The sequence below is a fragment of the Indicator indicator genome, chromosome 1, assembly GCF_027791375.1.
Source record: "Indicator indicator isolate 239-I01 chromosome 1, UM_Iind_1.1, whole genome shotgun sequence".
In the NCBI taxonomy this organism is placed as follows: domain Eukaryota; kingdom Metazoa; phylum Chordata; class Aves; order Piciformes; family Indicatoridae; genus Indicator; species Indicator indicator.
The window spans coordinates 45,030,912-45,052,555 of record NC_072010.1 but is presented as its reverse complement, the minus strand read 5'-3'; the positions used below and the strand labels follow the sequence as shown (position 1 = coordinate 45,052,555).

Here is a 21,644-nt window from a genome sequence, read left to right as displayed (position 1 = left end):
TGGCTGAAAAAGGCAGCTGCCTGAAGTATTTTGCAGTCGTGTTGAGTGTTGCTTTATTCCTTTAGAAAAGAAAAATAACATCACATCAAAAATCTTCATTAAATGGTCAGCTGTTAACTTTATATTGTCGTGTCTTCATGCCTGCTGCAAATTAAGAAGTTTAAGTATAGTCCAGAGAGAAGGTGAGCACTGAACCTAGCCAGTGGCTCCACTGTGTAAATCTGTGTCCTGTTGTTAAAAATAAACATATTTGTCACAGAACATTTCTCAGACCTTGGTAAGAAGTTGGTATATTCAGATGTGCACATAGTATCAGCCACAAGTGTACTCCCTGTATTAATCTCATTTTTTTAATCTTGGCCTTTGCTTTTGCTTCAGGCAAAAGAAGTTACTTATTTACCTATGACCCACAGTAATTAGTGCAGCTTTGGATAAGTATAAATGAAGTATGACAGCTATGCACGCAAAGGTGAGCAAGTTTCAGTCGGAAACTTTCTGAGAAAAGATCACAGAAACTCAGCATTGCATAATCTGGACTTTTTTTTTTCAGCAGGCTGTTCTTGCTGACAGTTGTTTACCTAAGCAGGATGTGATTGAGAGTAAAAAAAAAAAAATTCTTTTAATTTAATATATATTAATAGCCACTAAAAAGTTTGCAGTCTATTGGATATAGGAGGAAAAACAATGTGGCATTTTGACAGGGCAAACAGCATGGTTGGAAGGTATACTTCTTTTATCTTAATTAAAAATATAAGCAACATATTATAAACTGTTAACAGTTGCATTTGATTCTTCTACCAGTACTCCTACGTTGTGTAAAGTATGCTATCATCTAGCTCCCCAGTACTTCTCACCAGCATCCTCAAGGCTTAGTGTACTGGTGTGGGCATGGAGTCCACTGGGGGGCGAGCTTGAATTACGTATTGTCTCCAGCTAGAAAAACTGCAAGTAGTAGTTAGAGCACTTCATAAATCACAAGCACTGGTATTAAATTTCTCTTTCTAGTACCAGCTTCTTGTTGTTTTGCCAAATCATGAAACAAAGCTATCAGGAGGTATCAAGTGTGATGGAGAGCCTTCAGGGCTTACAGGCGATCTCACAGCTCACGTTGATCGACTCTTCCTGCAAGGAGTAACTGTGAGAAATAGGCTTGCTGGAGTTGTGTTGAGTTAGTTTCTGCTTCAGTGAACTTAAAGAAAATTACTAATGTGTGATTCTACAAATGAATAATCTTTAAAAATAGAAAAAACAGCAGCCCTGGGTTGCATTCCCAGTCTGCACTGTGCTCAGTATAGGTGCTGGTGTCAGACCCAGGAGTGGTGAGAGCTGTGTCTGCGGTTCCCATTGAGGTCTGCGCCTGTGCAGCCCTGGTGGGACTTGCCTTCTTCAGTTTGCTGCTTTTACTTTGAAGATGGAGACAGAAGCAGCTGTAGCATTTTTTAATGATGTGTAATGGCTATTTCAAGCCTTTTAGGCAATACCGAAGTTGTCGTTGACACTTCCAGTAAGGCAGCTGAGCATTGTAGAGTAAATAATAATGGTTCCCTCTGTCATGGATTTTTCACCCCAATGAAAATTTCATTTTAAAAATATTTATTTCAGTGAACTGCTGTTTCCTTTTCCACTAGCCCTAGTTTGTGAAAGACCTACAGACTCAGTTCTCTTTGAAGAGAGATGATGAAAATCTGGTATGTTTTATGCAAATCAAAGAGTTAAATCACACCATTGAGAGATTGAGAGACTGGTATGGGTTATTAAAATGAGACTTTAGTAACTAATCAGTGAAGCTGGTGAAACTGGGAATCACAGGTCTGTGAAACTGTAAAATGCATTAAATACTTCAATTATTTTGGCAAAAAGCAGACAGAAATTTTCTTGCCATAAAATTGAGGACATACATCTTGACTTCCTCTTTAGCTGCCCGGGCATTACTGAAATATCAATGGAAAGCTGCAAAAAAATCAAAAGTGTTTGAAAATTTCTCTGCAAAATTTCACTTGACTAGTCGTTATTTTTCATTATTAGTCATTTGTCACTATAATAAACTAAGTTTTGTAAGCTAGAAATGGTAAGCAGGGTAAAGCCTTGTGGTCATGTCATTTATGAGGTCAAATGGAAGGCACTAAAGTGAAATAATGCATTTCATTATAGTCACAGTCAACATATTAGTTGTGTATAAAGTGTGTGTATGGAAACATGAGAGGATGGGGGAGTCTGTGTTGGGGAAATTGAGGAGGGAAAACAAGAACAAACATCCAGTACCCTCTGGGCTAGTTGCCATAACAGTGCAAAGGAGACATTAGAAAGTGAAAATACCTTTTGCATAGATGACAGTGATCATATAAAAACACACAAACCCTTTGTCATTCATACTAATTTCCATTGCCTTATTAATTTATTAAAGAATGAAAAGCCTGATCATCAAAAGACAACAGATTCTGGCTGCCAACAGAGACACTGCGGGGCAGTGGCTGCTGTCTGTGGGTGATGTCCTGGGGCACACATGTGGTGATGCAAACTGTCCCAATGGCTGACCAGGTGGCTGAAAGCTATTTTCACTTTTCATCCACAGGCTACTTAGTCTGCAAATCCTAGCATTTAATATTCTGTGTTAACCTGGATCGTGTTTGCATAGACATCATCTGTCTCCTCTTAAATAGGAAGAGCATGTAAATTTGAGGCATACTATGCAAAACGAAGAGGCAAACTATGGTGTTTGTTAGGAGGCCACAGAGTCTAGAAACACGTATATTGGGTAGTATATGTGAGGGAGATTTAAATCTCTTCCCTTTTTTCTGACTATGCAGAGTACATGCTGAGTGGTGTGAATGTGTCCCAACGTGATGACTGGCATGTAGAGTGACCTGAGAAATCTAACCAACTACACAGTTAGTCTTGTATTTTAAATCTAACGTTGCTGACAGCTAAATCCAGTTCTTGCTCATTGTGGCTGTCCTCTTACCATATAGAGAAGCCCATGGAGCTCAAAATGTGTGAGTTGTTCTGAAGAAGTAATAAAGAAAGAAGATGCCTGCTTTAAGGTTATGTGGGACATAATTTTACAACATCTGAAACAGAAGAGGTTGTTGCCTATCTCTCACTTCCATAGGATTTTCTTTTATTGTAGGAGTAATATGCACTCCATATTTATTGAAACTTTTTTTTCAGTTTTTAGTTACAAATTTCTGGAGGAACGTGGCAGTGGCATTCTGGGGTCAATGGCAGTAAAAACTTGGCATTTCCCAGTTGGCGTGAAGTGGTAATGGACTTAGTCCATGAGTGTAGGGCATCATACAGCCACAGCCATAGCTTTCTTCCTGCCTCAAAAGGGAAAAGAAGGTCAAGGGCTGTAACCAGAACACCCTCTGTGGGGCTCAGATACTGGGCTGCTACTGCTGCTTTTCATCTGTGAACCCCAATTAGCACCAGGTCTGAATCACTTTTCTCAGTGCCACTGCTGCAGAAGCTGCAGCTACTTCACTAGGTATTTACAGAGGCAAGCTGAATACAGCCCCTGGGCCAAATGCATTTTTTCGTGTTTGGTGCTTTGTCCCTGATTAACACCAGTATCATTCCTGAGAGATGAGATACCTTTGCCACATAGGTAATGAAACCTCTTTGTCAGTGTTGGGGGTCTTCAGTGGTGTTACATCTTGAGAAGAGAAGACTGAGAGAGGATCTGATCAGTGTCTATAAATATCTGAGGGGTGGGTGTCAGGAGGAGGGGGCCAGGCTCTTTTCAGTGGTACACAGTGATAGGACAAGGAACAATGGGTTCAAACTTGAACACAGAAGATTTCACCTCAACATGAGGGGAAACTTCTTTACAGTGAGGGTGACAAAGCACTGGAACAGGCTCCCCAAGGGGGTTGTGGAGTCTTCCTTCCCTGGAGACTTTCAAAACCCACCTGGATGCATTCCTGTGCAGACTATCCTAGGTGATCCTGCTCTGGCAGGGGGGTTGGACCTGATGATCTCTTGAGGTCCCTTCCAACCTCTGATAGACTGTGATACTGTGAAATACGATTTTGTACCAGAGAAAATGACAGCATTTCCTCCCTAAGATGTTCCTTTATAGCTGGGTTCAGACACCACCCTAGAAGAGAGAAGACTAGCAAGTACATGAGTGTTTTATTTAGTCTGTGCTTTTTCAAACATTACATTCCTCTCACTCACTGTTGCTCTATATATTATTTTAATATGAAAGGGCCCCTGTCATTAGTCTTTGTTCACATTTTCCTTTGAGCAGTTTCAGAGTGAACTTAAGAAGATGCAGGCACCAAAAAAAAAAAAAATTGTTTTTGCTCTGTGTTTGAAACCTCCATTCATTACCTGTTGTTTTCTTAAGGTTTGTTTAATGCATTTTGCTAGCTATAAGTTCCAGTGAAATATTTACAGATTTGTAATCCCTTCTTAGGCAAATATTGGGAGGAAGCAACATTTTTCAAATAATTCTTCTGGCTTTGACTTGAACTGTGTAGATCTTTGGCCTACTTTAACATTAACACCTCTTTGTCAACTACCCTCTAGACTCACCCTCCAAAAACCCAGCTTTTCTTTCTCATGTCTCATGTGCTCCTTAGGCTCTTGACCCAGAGCTCTCCCTCCTCCACGTAAATCTGTCTGGTGAAAAAAGCTGCAACAGCAGGTTCACATGCTGTGTTCCAGAATCTGGGAATTTAAATAAACAAAGCCAATTTAAAAATTAATTTGCTTTAGGTAAAATAGGAGGTTCTATTTGTATTGGGTGCTGCTTTTATTTTTTAAGAAATACTTTCTCTCAGTGTTTAAAATATACTGCCAGTTTAAATAAACAGTAGAGCTTTCCAATGTGGAAAACAGTATATTTCATGGAAGTTTTCACTTCTAGCTTTTCTGCTCTTTCTTCACGCAGTTTCTATTTAGAATATAAACAGATTATTTAATAAATGGGGCTGTAGAAGCCTCAGCTGAAGCCTCAGCCTATTCCCATTGATGTGATGGGGTTCACATTTTAGGACAAAACTATATTTACAAGTAGATGTCTGCTGGTGCAATATGTACCAGGGTATAAAAGCAGGCTTACCAGTGTCACCACAGCCTAGTAAACTGATGTTCAGAAATGGGAACCTCTGAGTGTAATGAGAAAGTTGTCTGTGTCCAGCTACTTACGGGCAGGTGTCCATACCACAAGGAGCTTGTACGTCCAGTTCTCTTCCAATAGCTGCTCCGTGGAAAGTTGAATTATTTCATTTCTGGCACGTTTTGTGAGCTCCAAATTCACCTTACACACAGGGAATCATTCCTCTGCATTGTAGGTCTGATGTTGTGCCGATATGGAAGAGTGCCCATGTGGTTATTCCAAGGCACTTTGATGGGAAAGCAAGTCTAATTGCGTCTGTGATTGCTTTCAGTCTCCAGGTTATGAAAAATATTTGCAACAGTGCTCCTTGACTTTGTAAATATGGGGTGCATATGTGTTTTGTCTGTGTGTGGCACAAGGGAATAATGAGAATTTCATTACACAGAGTAAAATTTTCACTGAGCAAACCTTTTAGTACTTAACATTCTACCTCCAAAGAACTGTAGTTCATCTAAGGTCTCAGGCATGATTGTGGTCTACCATATGTAGCCTTGCAGTGGCATGAAGGCAAGAAAGACCTCTTTACTCTCATTCCCTCCAAAATACTTTCCCAGATGTTGCACCCAGACCTGGAGGAGTAAATACATACACAGTACAGGGCTTCCAAGGACGTTAACTCTTGCAGCTCACTCAATTCTCTACAGAGAGAACAGGAATAGCAACTTGCTACTGAAATGCCTGTTGCTGGTTGATACCCTGTGTCTTTTGGGAAGTGTGTCTGCAGATGCTTGTGCCCACCCTGTCCTTTTAAGGGCAGCCTTCGATTATAAACATGGTCTTTGAGAGTGGAACATACTCAAAACTGCAAGTAAACTTCACAACGCCTCTTTTTTTAGTGCTTTATTCAGGTTTTCTTTGTCTCTATTTTTCCACGGCTAAAAGGAAGCAAGAGGCAGTGGCTGAAAGCTAGTGTTTTCAGTCTTCACTGTTTGCAAGTGAGTAGGTAGAAAGTTGGGGAAATTTTACAAAAAAATTCTTGTTTCCTGGGAAAGGAGAAAAATTAGGTGACACCTGTGTAGGACAAGGGTTATTTTCTGCACTTCAGTGTTTTCTCCACATAGGATATGAAATGTAGCACTATCTTGGTCACATTAATGGTATTTTCTCTTGTCATGTGTGTTTTTGTCAGTTGTTCTTTAATAACATATATATTTATTCTGCTTTTTATGGTAATAAAAATCAGCGTCTCTTCATTTAGGAAGTTTAATTCTAGTCATAACTCATTTACTTTAATGACAAGAGGAGGAGGTTTCAGTGCTCTGTTTCTGCAGACAGCCCAGCACACCAGGGTTCCAGTCTCTGCTTCGGCTTGCCTTCTAGCACAGTGCAAACAACAAATGGTCAGTTGTGACAACTGAGCGAGACAAAGCTTATCCCTTAGAACTTTTGTTTGTTTGTTTCTTTGGGAGGTTATTTTAGAGTAGAGATTGTCACTGAAGAAATTGTTTTGTTCCCCGATTTCACATGAAGAAACTATGTTCCTGTGCTTTCCCTAAGTCAGGCTGAGAACAAGGAATAAAAAACCTGAATTTCAAGATGTGTCACAGGCAGCACAGTATGTTCCTGTTTTACTCATAGAAATTGTTTTCCCAGGCTTGCTCAGTTGATACGAAACTTTAATCTCTTCCCAGGCAGATACTTTATTTGCATATCTTGACAATTCTGAAACACAAAAGTCAAACTCACTGCATTCACCAAAGAGACGCAGTGAAGCAGTAACTTGGAAACAGAGATCAAAATAATCGAATTGGATTTTTGCATCAAACTGATTGAAAATATTTCAGATTTTTAAAGGGATGAAACTGAGGTCTAGCAGTTTCATTACAGAAAGTAAGGTGTTCCTAATGTGTGAGTCATAGCATTGCTCTGTGACTTTTTCCATGTGACTGTTTTCTCTGCAGTTTTGGGAAAGCTGCTGATCCTCACTGTGTTGGTTTTCCTACCTGCAGAATGGACATGATAATTGTTACGCAGTGCTACTACAAAGACAGACTTTTATGAAGGATTACTTTTTTTTTTAAGCGCTTTATAAGGCACTTTGAAGTTGGAAAGTGCTTTATAAGTGCTCTGATGTATTTTCATTAAAACATTATACTAGTAAAAATATCACAGAAAAAGTAAGAGTTGTCTTTTTTCCCTTTCCCCTGTGTCTGAAAGCTAAGCTGCCCTCTTCCTCTGGGAGTGCCTGAGGATGCTCATTATCAGATAGTGGTTTTGCTGTAGAAAGATTCTTTTCTGCCTGAAATTGCTTGTTTTTAGTAGAAATGCAAAATCTAGTTTACCGTCATTGGTGCTTTTCAGTTTATGATTTCCCCTTGCAGAGTCCCATTAGTATGGATGCAGAGTGACTGTTCTATATGTTTCAGAACAATTCTGGTGTTTACATGGGAGCCAACACCAGCTGGCTTAGATGCTACACCGTAGATATACATATATAGATATATGGATTCACCAGATGTGTTCAAGCCTGGAAAGCTGCAGATCTGTTGACCTGGACTGGAAAAATTAACATCATCAAAAACTAGGCAGGACCATGCTTGCTGGATTGTTTATTTTCTTTCTACTTGTTATGGGCTAAATCTTTAGGACCTCATTCTGGTTTTATGTGGGGAATACTCCACCAAGAGTACTGGTAGTAGAAACAGAGTGTATAAAGATGTGACTGTAGATAGCAGAGCTGGGCAGGTGCCACTTACTAAACCATGAAGGTTTGACTCAAACCCATTGTATTTTGTGAACAGAGCGAGGGAGAGCATCTGCCGTACGTTCCCTCCCTCACATTCTGGAAACACTACACAAACCTCTAAACCAAGTTTCATTTCCATATGCTTTTATAAGCTTGTCCTTCTCAAAAGCAGAATTCCAGCATGTGCCGCTTTCACAAAATGATGAAAGGTTAAATACAGAAAATTCTGAGTAGATGGCCAAGCCTGTGCCCCTGAACAGTCCCTAGCTGACTCTTACTTGGAATAAAAATGTTACCAGTTTCAAAATGCTGAGTACCATTGCAGCAAGGGGCGCTACGGAGAAGTGGTGGTGACTTAAAGTCACTGTGACAATTCCATGTGCGTAAAAATTGGATAGATGGGAGTGTCTGAAGAGGACACAAGGTAAGAAGGGAGATGGAACTCTCCTGCAGTACCAGAGGGAGAGGTGAGTTTAGGCCAGAGAATGAAATCAGCTTAGAACTTGATCACAGAGCTGTATTTTGTCCTGATAGTAGACTGCGTTAGCTCATCATTACTTAATGGCATGGTTGCTAAGAGCCTGCTAAACTGATGAATAAAGGAAGCTTAAATAATACACAAATAAAAGGAACTGCAAGTACACAAGGAGTACACAGGGTATCTGCAATTGCAGTAAATAAAGTTCCTTGCCCAGGGAACATAAGCCCAGCTCTGTTTCCTGGAGCTCCAGAGCAGTTTCCCCACTGGCAGAAAAAGCCATAACTATTTACATGGTGGTTTTGTGGTACTCATCTTTGAAGTGTTTGGCATCAAATACCGTGATACTAGCTAGCTGATGGGAACGTACTGCATGGGAAACTTGAGACTGTGGTCCCTTCCTCTGTTACATGGCATGGTCTCCTGCTGGTACCTGCACAGGTTTGGATTTTTTTTAAGGAATATATGAATGTCATTGGGTTGTAAAGTAGAAGTCTGACAAAGATTTATTTCCATAGGTGAATGGTCTTCCAGATGCTAAAGTACATTAATAAGAACATGGGGGGACAGATGTTGGGTACTGAGGAAGGTGGAAAATTTTGGAAGAACTGGTTGAACAGTGGTCATTATTCAGCATTATTGATTCATTATTTGCTTGTCTTCAGGGAGATTTAATGAGTAACTGTTGAACTGTGTTCTTAAGTGCTTAAGTGAAAGGAGTTATAGTAAGGTAGGAAAAATTATATGGTAAAAGTAATTAAACTAATTTGGATTGTGGCATTTAGACTACAAAAGGCAAGGTTTTGGAGGGCTCTTAGAAATAGATGTTTTGTTAACAGATTAAAAAAATGACTAGTTTCATTTGGGGCATTGAGTCATACCTTCAAAACTTCGTAATTAACTTCCCCAGACAATAGAAAATACTTTTTTGCTCTACAGGGAACTGTCTAGAAGAACTTCTTCATGCTACAGAGTCTCACTGGATCATGCCTCTTGTGGCATACTGTTTGCTATCCATGTGTTGCAAGACAAAGCAACAGAATAGCATCAGAACACAATTTATCTGTATTTTGGGACATTGTTTTGGGAGTTTTTTTAGTCAGGTTTGGGGTCAAAACAACAGAGCTTTCAAAGACAGGTTCAAAAGTAGAGGTTCAGCTCCTGTGAAAATGTTCACAGCTTCAGGTATTTGTTTTTAATTGTGTAGCTTCTTTAAGTCTAAAACTTCACAGATTCAGAAGACTGTACTAACAGGGTTTTCCAGGTTTTTCTCCTTGCATTAATTACTGCAGGTTCTTAGTCTCTTTCTGCAGCTCTCTTTACTACTATTTCCCAAAAACTGTGCGCTGTTTTGTTTTTACTTTCATACCCATATTTCCACTACTCTGAGCAAGACCCATCACCTGCTTTCTCTCCTTAGAGCTGAAAGAGAATTTCAGTGTCTGGGTGCATGACAGTAACTCCACACCCTTGCTCCAGTGGCTGCCAAGCCATCGAAGGAGCTGAAATGTGCCCACGCATTGAACCCAAGTTAAACACTTAAGCTCAAGAGATCACACAGAGGCAGAAGTGGCTGAGCCAAAATGGCTATTTGACTTGAACTTCGCTGCAATCCAATCTTGAAATGGAAATTGATTGATTGATTAGATAGATAGGGAGGGAGGGAGAGAGAGAGAGAAAGAGAGAGAGAGAGATATGCAAGTGCTGGGGCTGGTTTCTTCCAGATAACAAACTAGTTTTGTCCACCTCCTCACTAACTACTTTCTAGGCTACGCTGCTGAGGTGCTGCTCCTCTCTGTTGATTGTACTGAAAATTTCTGCTATTGGGTGCTCAAGCTCATCAGCCAAAGCTAATGTGTGATACCCTGCACCAACTTCCTATGCTCTAGGAATTCTGCTCCTGCTGGTCGTTTCTCCATCCTTTCAACTTCCTAGATCTGTTTTTTACAAACTCAGTAGTTAGTCTTTATGCCTTGGATGTTACCAAACAAAAGGTTAGGATTTAGTATAGTATTGCTTATGAATAACATTTATTTTTCTAGCACCTGTCCATCCACAGATAATGTAGGTGTTAAACAGAAAAGTAATAGTATTATTCTTTCATTAAAAATGAAGTTTGTGTAAAAGTTCTTGTTTAATCCTAACGAAAAATTGTATCTTTGAGAATTTTCCTTTTTTAAGGTGCATATGAGTCAACATCTTCAGAGCAATGCTGCTTAGCCTGTTTTTTTGCCTCCTTTTGCTATATATGTATGTTCAATTGAAAATAATGAAAAGTCTTCTTAGGTTGAGCTCCTAAGAGTGATATTCCTTCAGTGGTGTAAATAACTTGAGAGGAATGTGGTTAGTCCTGTCTCTTTCACATAACTCAATAGGGGCTGAGTTAGCAGGGCTCCTCGAAGAGCAAGGAAGCAACACCTGGGAGTTCCAACCAAGTGATCTGCACATATGTCCTTCCATCAGATGGCTTTCATTTCTTACTCAAAGGGATGATGTTTTAATGGATTAGCACACTGTTTTTGGTATTTGTCTTTCATCAGCTCTCCCTTCCTGCATCAGGTTCTCCATTTGCCTTCTACCAAAGGAAAGAGCTGAGATTTTCTGTGCTGAACAGGCTATTGCAAGGGAAGGATCTCATGGTTGGGGAGACTTGGAATTTCAAATGCTTTTAAAAAAAGAATCCAAAGCTTAAGAAATAGCCCTACACTTTGTTCTGGAAGTCTCCGTGGTCGAAGAAACCAACTGTGGAAGTATCCAGAGTCTAAACAAAATGAGAGTTTAGAAGTATGTTGAGGATGGACGAGGCAAGCTCTCCAGTTGGAAACTGTTGATGTAGTGTGATGAGACATTGGGGTAGGCCTGACAAGTTGGGCCAGGGTACTGCTATATTTGATGGGTACTCTGCATCAACTGTTTGTGGCAAGGATATGTATCTAAGACAGATCAGTGGTGAGTCTGAGCACATTTTGTAGTACTGTTTCATTGGCAAGAGTGTGCAACCCTCCATCTACCATGTCGCTTGCGCCCATTCAGCTTCTAGCAGCTGCCAGATTCCAGGTGCCTAATGCTGCAGCTATGCAGGGAACCCAGAGCAATGAACACTATTTGGTGCTTTGTGCTTGGGTGAGGACTGTAAAATTATCTAGGCTAAGATGCTGCTGTTGCAGCTATAGGCTGTGGTCACCTGAGAGTCTGGCTTGTTGGGTTCTCCTCACAGCAACTGTTTCTAACCCGCATCTGACATCAAAACTGCAGCACAGCCCAGATGGTTCACAGAAGGTACCAACTCCAAGGGGGTCAAATGTTGCTGACAGCCCTGCCAGCATGTGGGTATAGCTTCCAGTTTCCTTACAGAGGTACCTCTGGCCATTTCAGATGGACTTTTCTAGGCTGTTTGAACTTTGTGATGGTATTCTTACTCAGGAATTTTCTTTTGAAACCAAGGGGTTTCAGCAAAATATTTAAAGACTTTTGAAGAGACACACGGAGGGAGGTGCTGCCTACGACAAAGCAAGTGTTGCATCACTGGTTCACGTAATTGAAATAGTATTTTGCAAACTGCTCATGATTCAAAAGAGATAATAAATAACTGAAGAACGATTGTGTGTGATGAAGGAAATGGTTGTTGCAGCTCTTTGGCTGTCCTGGTTGTGATTAGTTGGTTGCAGAAGGGGAGGTGAAAAATCACCTCACGCAGTTTCCCGTCCTCAGTTCTGGTGCATGCTTGACTCTGGGATCAAGGTAACTGCCAAGACGATATAACATGTAGACATTGAGGGCTGGTGATAGAAATGTGATACCCTACAAACATGGCAAACACTTAGCCCAAGACTGATCTCATTGAAGTAAATGCGTATTTATCCACAGTGCAGCACAAGTCCCAGAGCTGAATTCATTTAAAAACTGAACACCACTCCTGGTAATGTCTTACATGCAAAATTAATTTTACTGAACGTAAGTGCAATAAATAAAGAGGACACTTCACAGATCGAATGTTTATGTTTAACTGGGAAATCGTAGTTCGTTTTTTACCCACTTGCTGTGTCCTGCAGTGTTGTTTATGCAAATAATTAGAAACCTTCACAAACGTCATTAAAACAATTAGAAAACTGTAGCAGCCTGTGATAAGTTGCTGAAATATTAGGTAATCTGTCCATTTCTGAAAAAAGCGTAGCCTAGCAAGATGAGAGTAGCAAACTTCTGTGGTAATCATGAGAATAATTACACAGCCCTTTGTCCTGATTTTAATCCTTGCATCACCCCTGCGAGGTAGGATCTATATTGTTGCCTTAATCCTGTTGATTTTCTTAGTTGTGTGAGTGCTGCAGGAACGGTAAATCTCAAGGCCCTTTGCTTATATTCAGCAGATTCAGTACCTCGTAATTGTGTAATTTGGTCTAAAGCAACCCCTAGGCGGTGGGTGTTCATGGCAAGCATGCAGAAGGGGTTGCAGGGATTAAAAGCAACAAGGGGAAAATCACCACCTGTTTTTTTCCCCCCCCTTCCCTCTTTCTTTTGTCTCTCCCAGGAGAAAAACCCTACAAATGTACCTGGGAAGGCTGCACCTGGAAGTTTGCTCGCTCCGACGAACTGACGAGGCATTACCGCAAGCACACGGGAGTGAAGCCATTCAAGTGTGCAGACTGTGACCGCAGCTTTTCCCGCTCAGATCACTTGGCGCTCCACCGCCGCAGGCACATGCTGGTTTGAGAAACGCTACCTGTTCCAGCTGAGTTTAAGAGCTGGGTCTCTTAACTATCTGGAGTGAATTCAGCAGGGCTGAATCCCCCTCTACAGTGTTAACAGGCAGGGCTTTCCTTGATGTCCGTAACGAAACAAACAAACAAAAATGACAGAAATTTGGAGGGAAAAAAAAAAGGCAGGAAAAGAAGTGCCACTCTTCTCCTCACCATCTGAAGTTAACGCCGTCTGCCCCTTAGCATGGCTACCCCCTGAAAGTGTCATCACAATCACCTGGGAAATAGCAGCCGAAATGCTACAGGAATGGGCATTATTTTACATGCTGCATCCTTTGACAAAAAATGTTTATAGCTTGTATGTTTTCTCAGCTGTCAGACATTTTGTTCATGAAAAATCACTGCTGATTGGAGGATTAGATACCACAAACCAACGATGATGATGAAAGCAAGACCTCTAGACCTTTATTGTCCCATCTTTTCCCCTTTTTTGAATACCATCTGGCCGGTGTCAGCATTACGACCAAGCTGTGCTGCAGACAAGCTGCATGTGAGTAAGCAAGAAGATTCTGCTGGAGGGGTCCCACTGTGGAATTGAAGGGTTGCTTGAGCAGACTTTTGCATTAACAATGGTGGCATTTTAATATTGTACCACAATTTGTCATTATGCCCTGGAGGACACCAGCCATTTAACCTTGTATCTTTTTTTTTTTTTTCTTTCTTTCTTTCCTTTTATTGTTGAAGTCTGTAAAATAAACAAGGCTTAGCAGCATCTCTGCTGAAAGTACAATATTAAGTATCTGTATTTTACCATGGGCTTATTCAGAACTGTTTCCTGATTCATATAGAAAGAGCTCATCTAAAAACTACTACTCCATTCTCAACATGCAGTTTTCTTTCATGCAGTTAATCCACTTCCCCATGACCATTATTTGAACACGAAGAAATAGATCTTACACTCACTGGTACCAAGATTAGTGGTGTAGCCATTCATAAAATAGAACTGAATGTACCAACAAAACAAAACAGAGAAGAAACAGCTGCATCTCTTGCAGAGGAAAAAGCAATAATGAATAAAATGGCTCTCAAGACAATAATTTATTCCACACCAACAGAGGGGGTGGAGGTGGGGGGAGGTATGCAGAAATAGCACATAAGATCATTTGAGTTAATCTTTCTGATGGTTTCACTGACCTGCTAGGTACCACAATTAAATACTTTCATTTCCTTTAACATAATACTTGTGTCTGGAAAGCAAGAATGATAAAGGAAAGAGCTGATTGTTGAGGAGTCAGTGGATGAACTGTAAGTAGAAAGGAGAAATGTTTCTGTAGTGGTGCTCTGCAAGACATTAGGTTTCTCCCTGGGAATTAGGGAATAAAAAGATTTTGCCAGCTGTCTAGTATGATATAAATGGCCCTTTATATGGGTACCAGTGGCAGCCTCTGCTGGGATTTTCAATCCAAGGCTTTTCAGATTAAATAAAAGGAAATTCTTGATCATTCCCATACAGCCCTCTAATTGTGAACCAATTTGTATTAATTGAATTATGTAGGAAAGAGAGAAACTCTTAGTCATCAGTTGTTCATGCAAAAGGAATAGTGTATTTCTGCTCTCTTTCCTCACAAGGATCTGTCCGTTCAGCTAGATTTGACAAAGAGGCTTGGCAAGATTTTTTTAAGTGTTGAGATTTTTATAGCTTAGAGGTGAAAGATGTATACGTAAAAGTCTTTTGCAATGTATTTAATTATGAATATTTGGTTCCAGGAATTGCACAGATTAAACTTGTGATGTCACTTGTCGATTTTTGAATGTTTGACCAGTCTGAATTAATTTCTGATCCTGAAGTAACTGTGGTAATGTTGGGAGAATTATGAAATTGAAGTGATCTTTTAAGAAATAACAGCACACCCATACAGATGCTGAAAACAGTTACAGTTAATTGAGGATTAATATGACTGGAGTAATACTTTATAACTGCTTTCACAGGCCCTAGAGTTTGTCTTTAAATGCATTCAGTATTCCCCAGTACCAGTCAGATTATCAACTCTCTCAGAGAACTTCAGTACTGTAAGAGCTCAGGTTCCCCTCTGCCAGGTGATCAGGAAAACCCAGGACAAATTATTTGCAGGCCATGTGAGAAAAATGCCTCTATCAATTCCCATTGGCTGCATTGCTAATCGACTTCCACCAAATTTGGCAGTACTTTGGTATCTGGCACCAAATCAGGAATGAAACAGAGGTGCTGAGCATCTGTGCAGTATGTGAAAAGGCTGCCATGGATCAGGGCTCCTGGATAGGCCACAACGCTTTGAGGGACAGCAGATCTGGGTCTTTGCCATCAGTGTTGCTGCTGTTGGTTTAAAAATCGGTTGTCAATGTTGTGCATGAGATGGCTCATGGATTACATCTGAGGTCTGTTTTTTATCATCCCCTTAAATGGATCTGTCATACTCAGCATTTAGGGAAAGAAGTCTGGTCAATCGATAAAATTATTTTCCTGCCCAAAAACTTTTTACTGACTGGTTACTTGAATAGCAGTAATTCGGTTCAAGAATCAGTTGCATATAGAATTCCTTTCAGACTGTGTGATTTTTTTTTTTCCCCATAGAAAATTAAATTGGTTTGACCAGAAATTCTTAAGGCTGTTAGCACAGAAGAGGAGCAGTGAAAGAGGTCATTTCTGATGTTATTCACAAAGGCAGAGTATAACTGGGAGAACCCAATGTCCTCTTTAGGCTCCTCCTGCAGTCAATAAAGAGGGGAAGGCTCCTCTGAGAGAAGTTGAGAGGCCTTAAATTTCAATATTCAGCTCTGATCTGCCTCGAGAAGGAGTATATGTCTGGGGACTCATCTCCCAAGGCCAGGGTTAGTCTGTGTGAGTCCCTTGTGTCCAGCTGGTTGCCTATTACTTTATGCCTAGGAAATACTGCAACAGAAAGAGGGTCTGCTTTCGTTCAAGGAGCCCCAAAGCGGTACAGAGTTAAAGCAGCTCTCACATCAAGGTCTGTAGGCACAGATCATGTCGATGGTAACGGAGTGAAGCCAAAGGTGAAGGAGCGTACACTAATTTTTCTTATTTCGCAAGCAGGAAGTATATCCTCAACTTTTCCAGGACACATATAAGGGCTTTTTTGTGCTGCTGTTACTCCTAGAGCACTTGCACAACCAGCAGCAGTCCACCACTGGGTTTCAAGTACCCAGTACGGTTCTTGGCAAGTTTTCTTATTTATACCAACACACACAGGCTTTGACTCCAAATACTCTACAAGGTTGTTTTTGCTTTGACTTTTATTTTTTTTTTCCCTTCAGAAGAATTTTAAGATAAATTACCCTGTGAGAGAGGGGTGTCTGGATGTGGAGCATATGTGCCCCAGGTTTTAAGGGTGTCCTTCCCTCAGTGGCTGCAGTTCAGACCCAGCAAACTTCCGTGTTTGTGTGATTGCTCCAGCATAGTTTCCCTGAAAATCCTGGTATCCCACCGCAGATCAGTGGCATGTCACAATCACAGCAAAGGCTTACATCACATGTAGCATGCAGAAATACCAGATCTCATCTTGCCACAACACAGCAAGGCTATGTTAATTAAGCAGTTGGGAGAGACAAATACACAGCGTCCCATTCTTTCAGGAAGACAGAGTTTTATGCTTTTAAATGTGAGTAAAGTATGAGTAATTCCACTGTGCCTGTTATAACTTACAAGGGAAACTGTGCCACAGAGTGTTAGATTTCATATGTTTTCAAAAGGATCCAATGGATTTGGCAGGTAATCTCAGTAGCCAGCATTAAAGGAAAATGCAATGAGCAAGCAGCTTTGATACAGAACTTTTTAAATTTCAAATTATCATTATTTTTGAGCACCTGTTTTATTCAGCACTGTAAAACTGGCTCATTGCAACAGCAGTTTATACTTGGAGATGAAGATGCAGTATTCCTTATTCTCTATCACGCTTACACAATTAATTAAATAGATTTAGGCTGACTTGTATATATGATTATTTGCTGGAGTAATGTATAACAGAATTAACAGTGTTGAAGATTACATCAGTGATGTTGATATCTGGGGCAAAATCACAGTGCAGAGCATGGACAAATTGCTGGGCAACCTTTCTCCCCTTTAGTAGTGGGAATAACAGTGATCATGAGTCTCAATTTCCATTAGCCACATTGAAAATGTATTCTAGCTGCCATTTATAAAATTATCTTCTGATAATAAATGCTGTTTAATGGAAAAAATCTCTTTCTCCTTTATTGAAGGTGGGGACATCAAAACTGGAATAAATTTCACTATTAATATCCTGCTCTTCTTTTTTTTTTTTACTTTGAACTTTGGTTAGGAAAGGTCAGTGTGCGAAATTGCATCTTCCACAGCAGAAAAGTCTTAAGATCATTCAGTAAATCTACCCTGCTCCCTCTTGCTCATCCATACACTCATCCATATATATCCCAACACTCTCACGTGCCTCCATCCATGTGCAGGTAACAAAAATTTGTTAAAAAAAAAATCTGAAAAGGAAGAATTAGAAATAAACTCTGTAAAAGAAATTGCTACCTTCTTAAACCAGCTGATGCTATTGTATTATGCTTTTGCCTGTGATTTATAGCTGGAGAAGTGCACCAAGAAATTTAAAGATTGTTATATTTTCACAGTTCTGCTATAGCATAACAGTTGCTGTGTAATGTATGCTTATGAAGTCATGCTGTTTGGTACCTTAAAAAGGCTTACATTCTGATCAATTTTCACAGTAAATCAGGTTTTAGTACAAAAATGTAGCTATAAGGATACTGCATCTTTAGAAATCAAAATACTTTGAAAGTATTTTACTACACTTGTAACAGTTTAAATATTCTGTAATATATGTGATAGTGGAGAAGTATTTTCAAACTCACAGTTTTACATGGGGTGTAAATAGGTTAAATGAAGTACAGGTTTAAAAATCCTTTCTTACCAGAAAAACTGGTAAGATAATGCCTTGCAAAGCTTAAACGCAAAACATAAGAAGCAAATTGTTCTCTTTTGTCAGAGCATGTTTCCTCTGCAAAACGGAGCGGCCGCTTCTTTGCTGTTTTGCAGATGGCGTGCGATATAGTGAAGTCGAGTAAGTCAACCCTCAGAATGTCTTTGTATAAAGGAAAAAAAAAAACAATCACAATGAGAACCATATGAAAGGTTTTGGGAGGGTTGTGTGGGTTTTTTCCCTCCTGGCATTTTACAGTGAACTGCAGATACAGTAACGGCAAATTCTCATTTGATTTTATTTCTTGTATTTCCCTGAATGCAATGCGTCTTGAATAAAGGTTGCAGAGCTGCAAGGCAGCTGCTCTTTGCTGATTCCAGGGTAGTTTAGTCTTCTAGGTGCAGTTACACGTGGACAAAATTGTAGCAGGACAGTTGTGATGTTTAAAATGCACATAACACTTCAGCAAGATAGCCTGAAATCTATTTTAAAAGATGAAACAGAAACTGAAAGTGCCTGTAATTAGAACTGATGGGATGTTCCTATACTTTTACACAGCAATAACTTAACGGGATTCTGCTAACGATAAGGCAAAAATGACATTTTACTCCGAGAACAATAATGCAGCACAGAAACAAAACACAAAGTGCCATTTGTATTTTCACATGTTGAGACACTGTGTTAGAGGTTTTAGGTTTTTTTCTCAGATATCATCTGTCATGTACTTGTAAGAAGAAAATTACTCTTAGTTTACAACTTACTCATATCCATATCGATTCTTGGTAGGTGTGTATGGAGGTCGTCAAGCAGTGTTTTAGGGAATTTCTTCCTAATTTATGTCTGTTGTGCTCACGTGTCCAGGGTATTCTCTAGTGAAATAATCTGAAAACCAGCAATAAGCCCAGTGGAAGTATTTTTAGGGTGTATGGTAGAATAGGGATTCTTTTGAAAAATCCTCTGCATTGAACTCTGGAAACACAGAGTACACCTTGTGTCTCCTTTATAGTCGTCATGTAATGCTTATGGTATTTAATATCATCTTAGAACTGGTGGACTTCAGGAACGGACAAAATATATCACTTTTTTGGGGGGGGACAAATGAGTGAAAAATTGGGGACTGTCAGTCTAGAGACTGTTTGAACAGCAAACAAGAAGTCAATATTCTTCAAATGGAGTGAAGAGATTTTCGTCGATAGACTTATTGGTCTTACAAGAAAACGGCCACCTATGACTTGCAATCTTTTCTTTTTTTTCACAATTATTATTTTAATCTGTTAGGTCTCTGTAAAAGAGAAAATATTAACTGCTGCTAATGGGTTCTTAAAATAGCAGTGTAATGCCACCCCTCCTGCTTCTTCTGCTTCTAAGAATGAATTTATTGAAGATCAAAACGTAACTGGTTGACCTAATACCTTTGCCAAGGAAGATTGCTTTCTGTTCTCTAAATTTATCCATGCAGCATTTTGGACTTGAAAAATTCCACGTTTTGCCTAGACTTTCACTGCCACTGGTGAGTTGCTGCTGGATTGGGAAGGTGGAGGTTTGGTTTTTATATTCACTGCGGCAGGATTGTGTGTAGCACAGAGATGCTGAAGACAGTGCAGGTGCAAATAAAAAAGGCACATGGACTTGCATGTAAAAACTGGACCTTTATGCATGTCAGGTAGTTGTGACAAGAGCACTAGTTTAGTAACAACTTATTTTTAAGCATTAGCCACCAGCGGAATTAATCCCATCAGAATACGCATATATTTATTCTGTCATCCTGAGCTTCATCTCCAGGTACTAAGCACATCACACAATTCATGGTGTGCCTTTTAGGAGGGCACCAGGGAATGTATTGTCAGTAGGAGAAGGAAGCATTAGTTTCTTACCTTGTACCTGAGCTGTTTTCTGGAGAGAAGGGTTTGGTTCTTTGTTCTGGAGCAGCAACACTACAAGGAAGCACCCTTAGAAAGTTGCAGAGTTAGGAAGTTTGGCTGACTCCAGCCTTGCATTTAAGTTCTTGCATAGGAAAAAATACCTTGACTTCACCATCCCAAAATAAGACAGGCTTTTTCCCCCTTCTTTCTGAAAAACATAGGGTTTTTTTCTTGATTTTATTGATTTGCCAGCATACTTCTATAGCAGCTTATGCTTACTGATTTTAAATTATGTGATAAACTAAGGTGCTCATTCATTAAACAGTTGTTCAGTCCTCCAGACAAGCAAAACTGGGCATGTGAATTAAGACAAAAAATGTTTGAGATCCTGTTGTCCATACGTGTGACCTGCAGCATCTTCCTCAGTTCCCCATTAGTTGCAGTGAGCCAAGATGCTGACGGTTATAAAAGGTGAATGGTGGTTCACACATTGACTTGCTAAACCTTGCTCCATGCTGTGACCTCTGCATCTAAAAAACAATAGTTCAGTGTCTGGTAGGGGACCACAGGTAATGGCTTTGATGGATTGTCATAAGCATGAACTGTGAAATACAGAAACAGCTTCAGAAACTGCTTTTATTCCTTCCCTTACCTTTCTAGATGTAAAGATCCTCTTTCGAAAGACAGTATGAGCCATAACCTTCATAGCTGAACTAATCTTATTCACAATTCAGAGTTCATCTTGAGCATTCTGGTTTAAAAGTATTTTTCACTGATACATTTGCATTTTATTTTTAATTTTAAAAAATCCCTACAGTTTATTTCTTCCATTATCACCCTATACATTGCTTCCTTGGTAATGTAAGTTCTCCACTGAACACCTACAGAGTATGCTCTCTTGACCTGCTGTCTGTTCCTGAAAAATAATAACCTCCCATTTGCACTTCCAATAGAACATACAGAGAGCTAGTAATGAATTACTTAAGTTCCATGCACCATCAGCCTTAAGACCTTCATCCCACACAGACTGACACACACATTCATAGCAGACACACATTCATACACTTTAAATGGAGAATTGGACAATGCTATCAACATGTGGGGTCAAAAATACCATTAAATCAGGACGTTCTTTCAGCTGTGTTTAGGAAGAAACAACAATAATGAAAAAATATCATTCTTGGCCAAGTCACTTATGGAAGAAGCAAATTCCCCTATGGCTTTAGTTGAGTGAAACCCTAAGGATGGGTTTGCCTTTGGCCGGTAATTGTTCCTTCTAATCACACCATTCTCTTATGTACTGATGAGTGTTCATTTGATCCTCCTGTGTAAAAATACAAAAACATCCCTTAGTTTACAAAGTGATTAATTTGGAACTGAAGCTTCACAGCAATGGAATTAGCATGTATGGCACCTCAATCTGGTTCCTAGATAAGATGCAAAAGGGAGGGTCATTATCAGTAACCCCATAGAGATAATAGTGTCAATAGAGGTCCTACACGTAGAAGGAATAAAAATACCAGTGCTAGCCAGCAAGCATATTAGTTTAAGTCTTTCTTTCGCCTTCTTTTCAACAGCTTTTAAATGCAAAAATTACTTTCTTCGAAATTAAAAGTAAACACCTGAAGATCTAATTTCCCAATAGTTTCCTCTGCATTTATATACTATGTAGTGTTTAGGCAACACCTATGTTATAAGTTTATTAATATTATGTAAGTGTTGTTCTTGTATTTATGTATAGTGTATGTATTGTAAATATACTCAGAGCTTTTTTTCCTTACTGTAAAATGGTGATTTTTGCCCTATGATAATGTAAAGGGAGTCCCCTAATGAAATTCTGT

The 21,644-nt window shown here is 39.7% G+C and overlaps 1 protein-coding gene across 1 annotated transcript in view; it reads left to right on the top strand.

Annotated features, from left to right (window-relative positions):
* KLF12 (KLF transcription factor 12) overlaps positions 1 to 1,173 on the top strand; it is a 144,250-nt gene extending 143,077 nt beyond the window's left edge. Inside the window, exon 6 of the mRNA XM_054384605.1 lies at positions 1,045 to 1,173. Within this exon, the coding sequence (XP_054240580.1) occupies positions 1,045 to 1,173 (129 nt within the window). The remainder of the gene's footprint in view (positions 1 to 1,044) is intronic.
* The last annotated feature ends 20,471 nt before the right edge of the window (positions 1,174 to 21,644 follow it).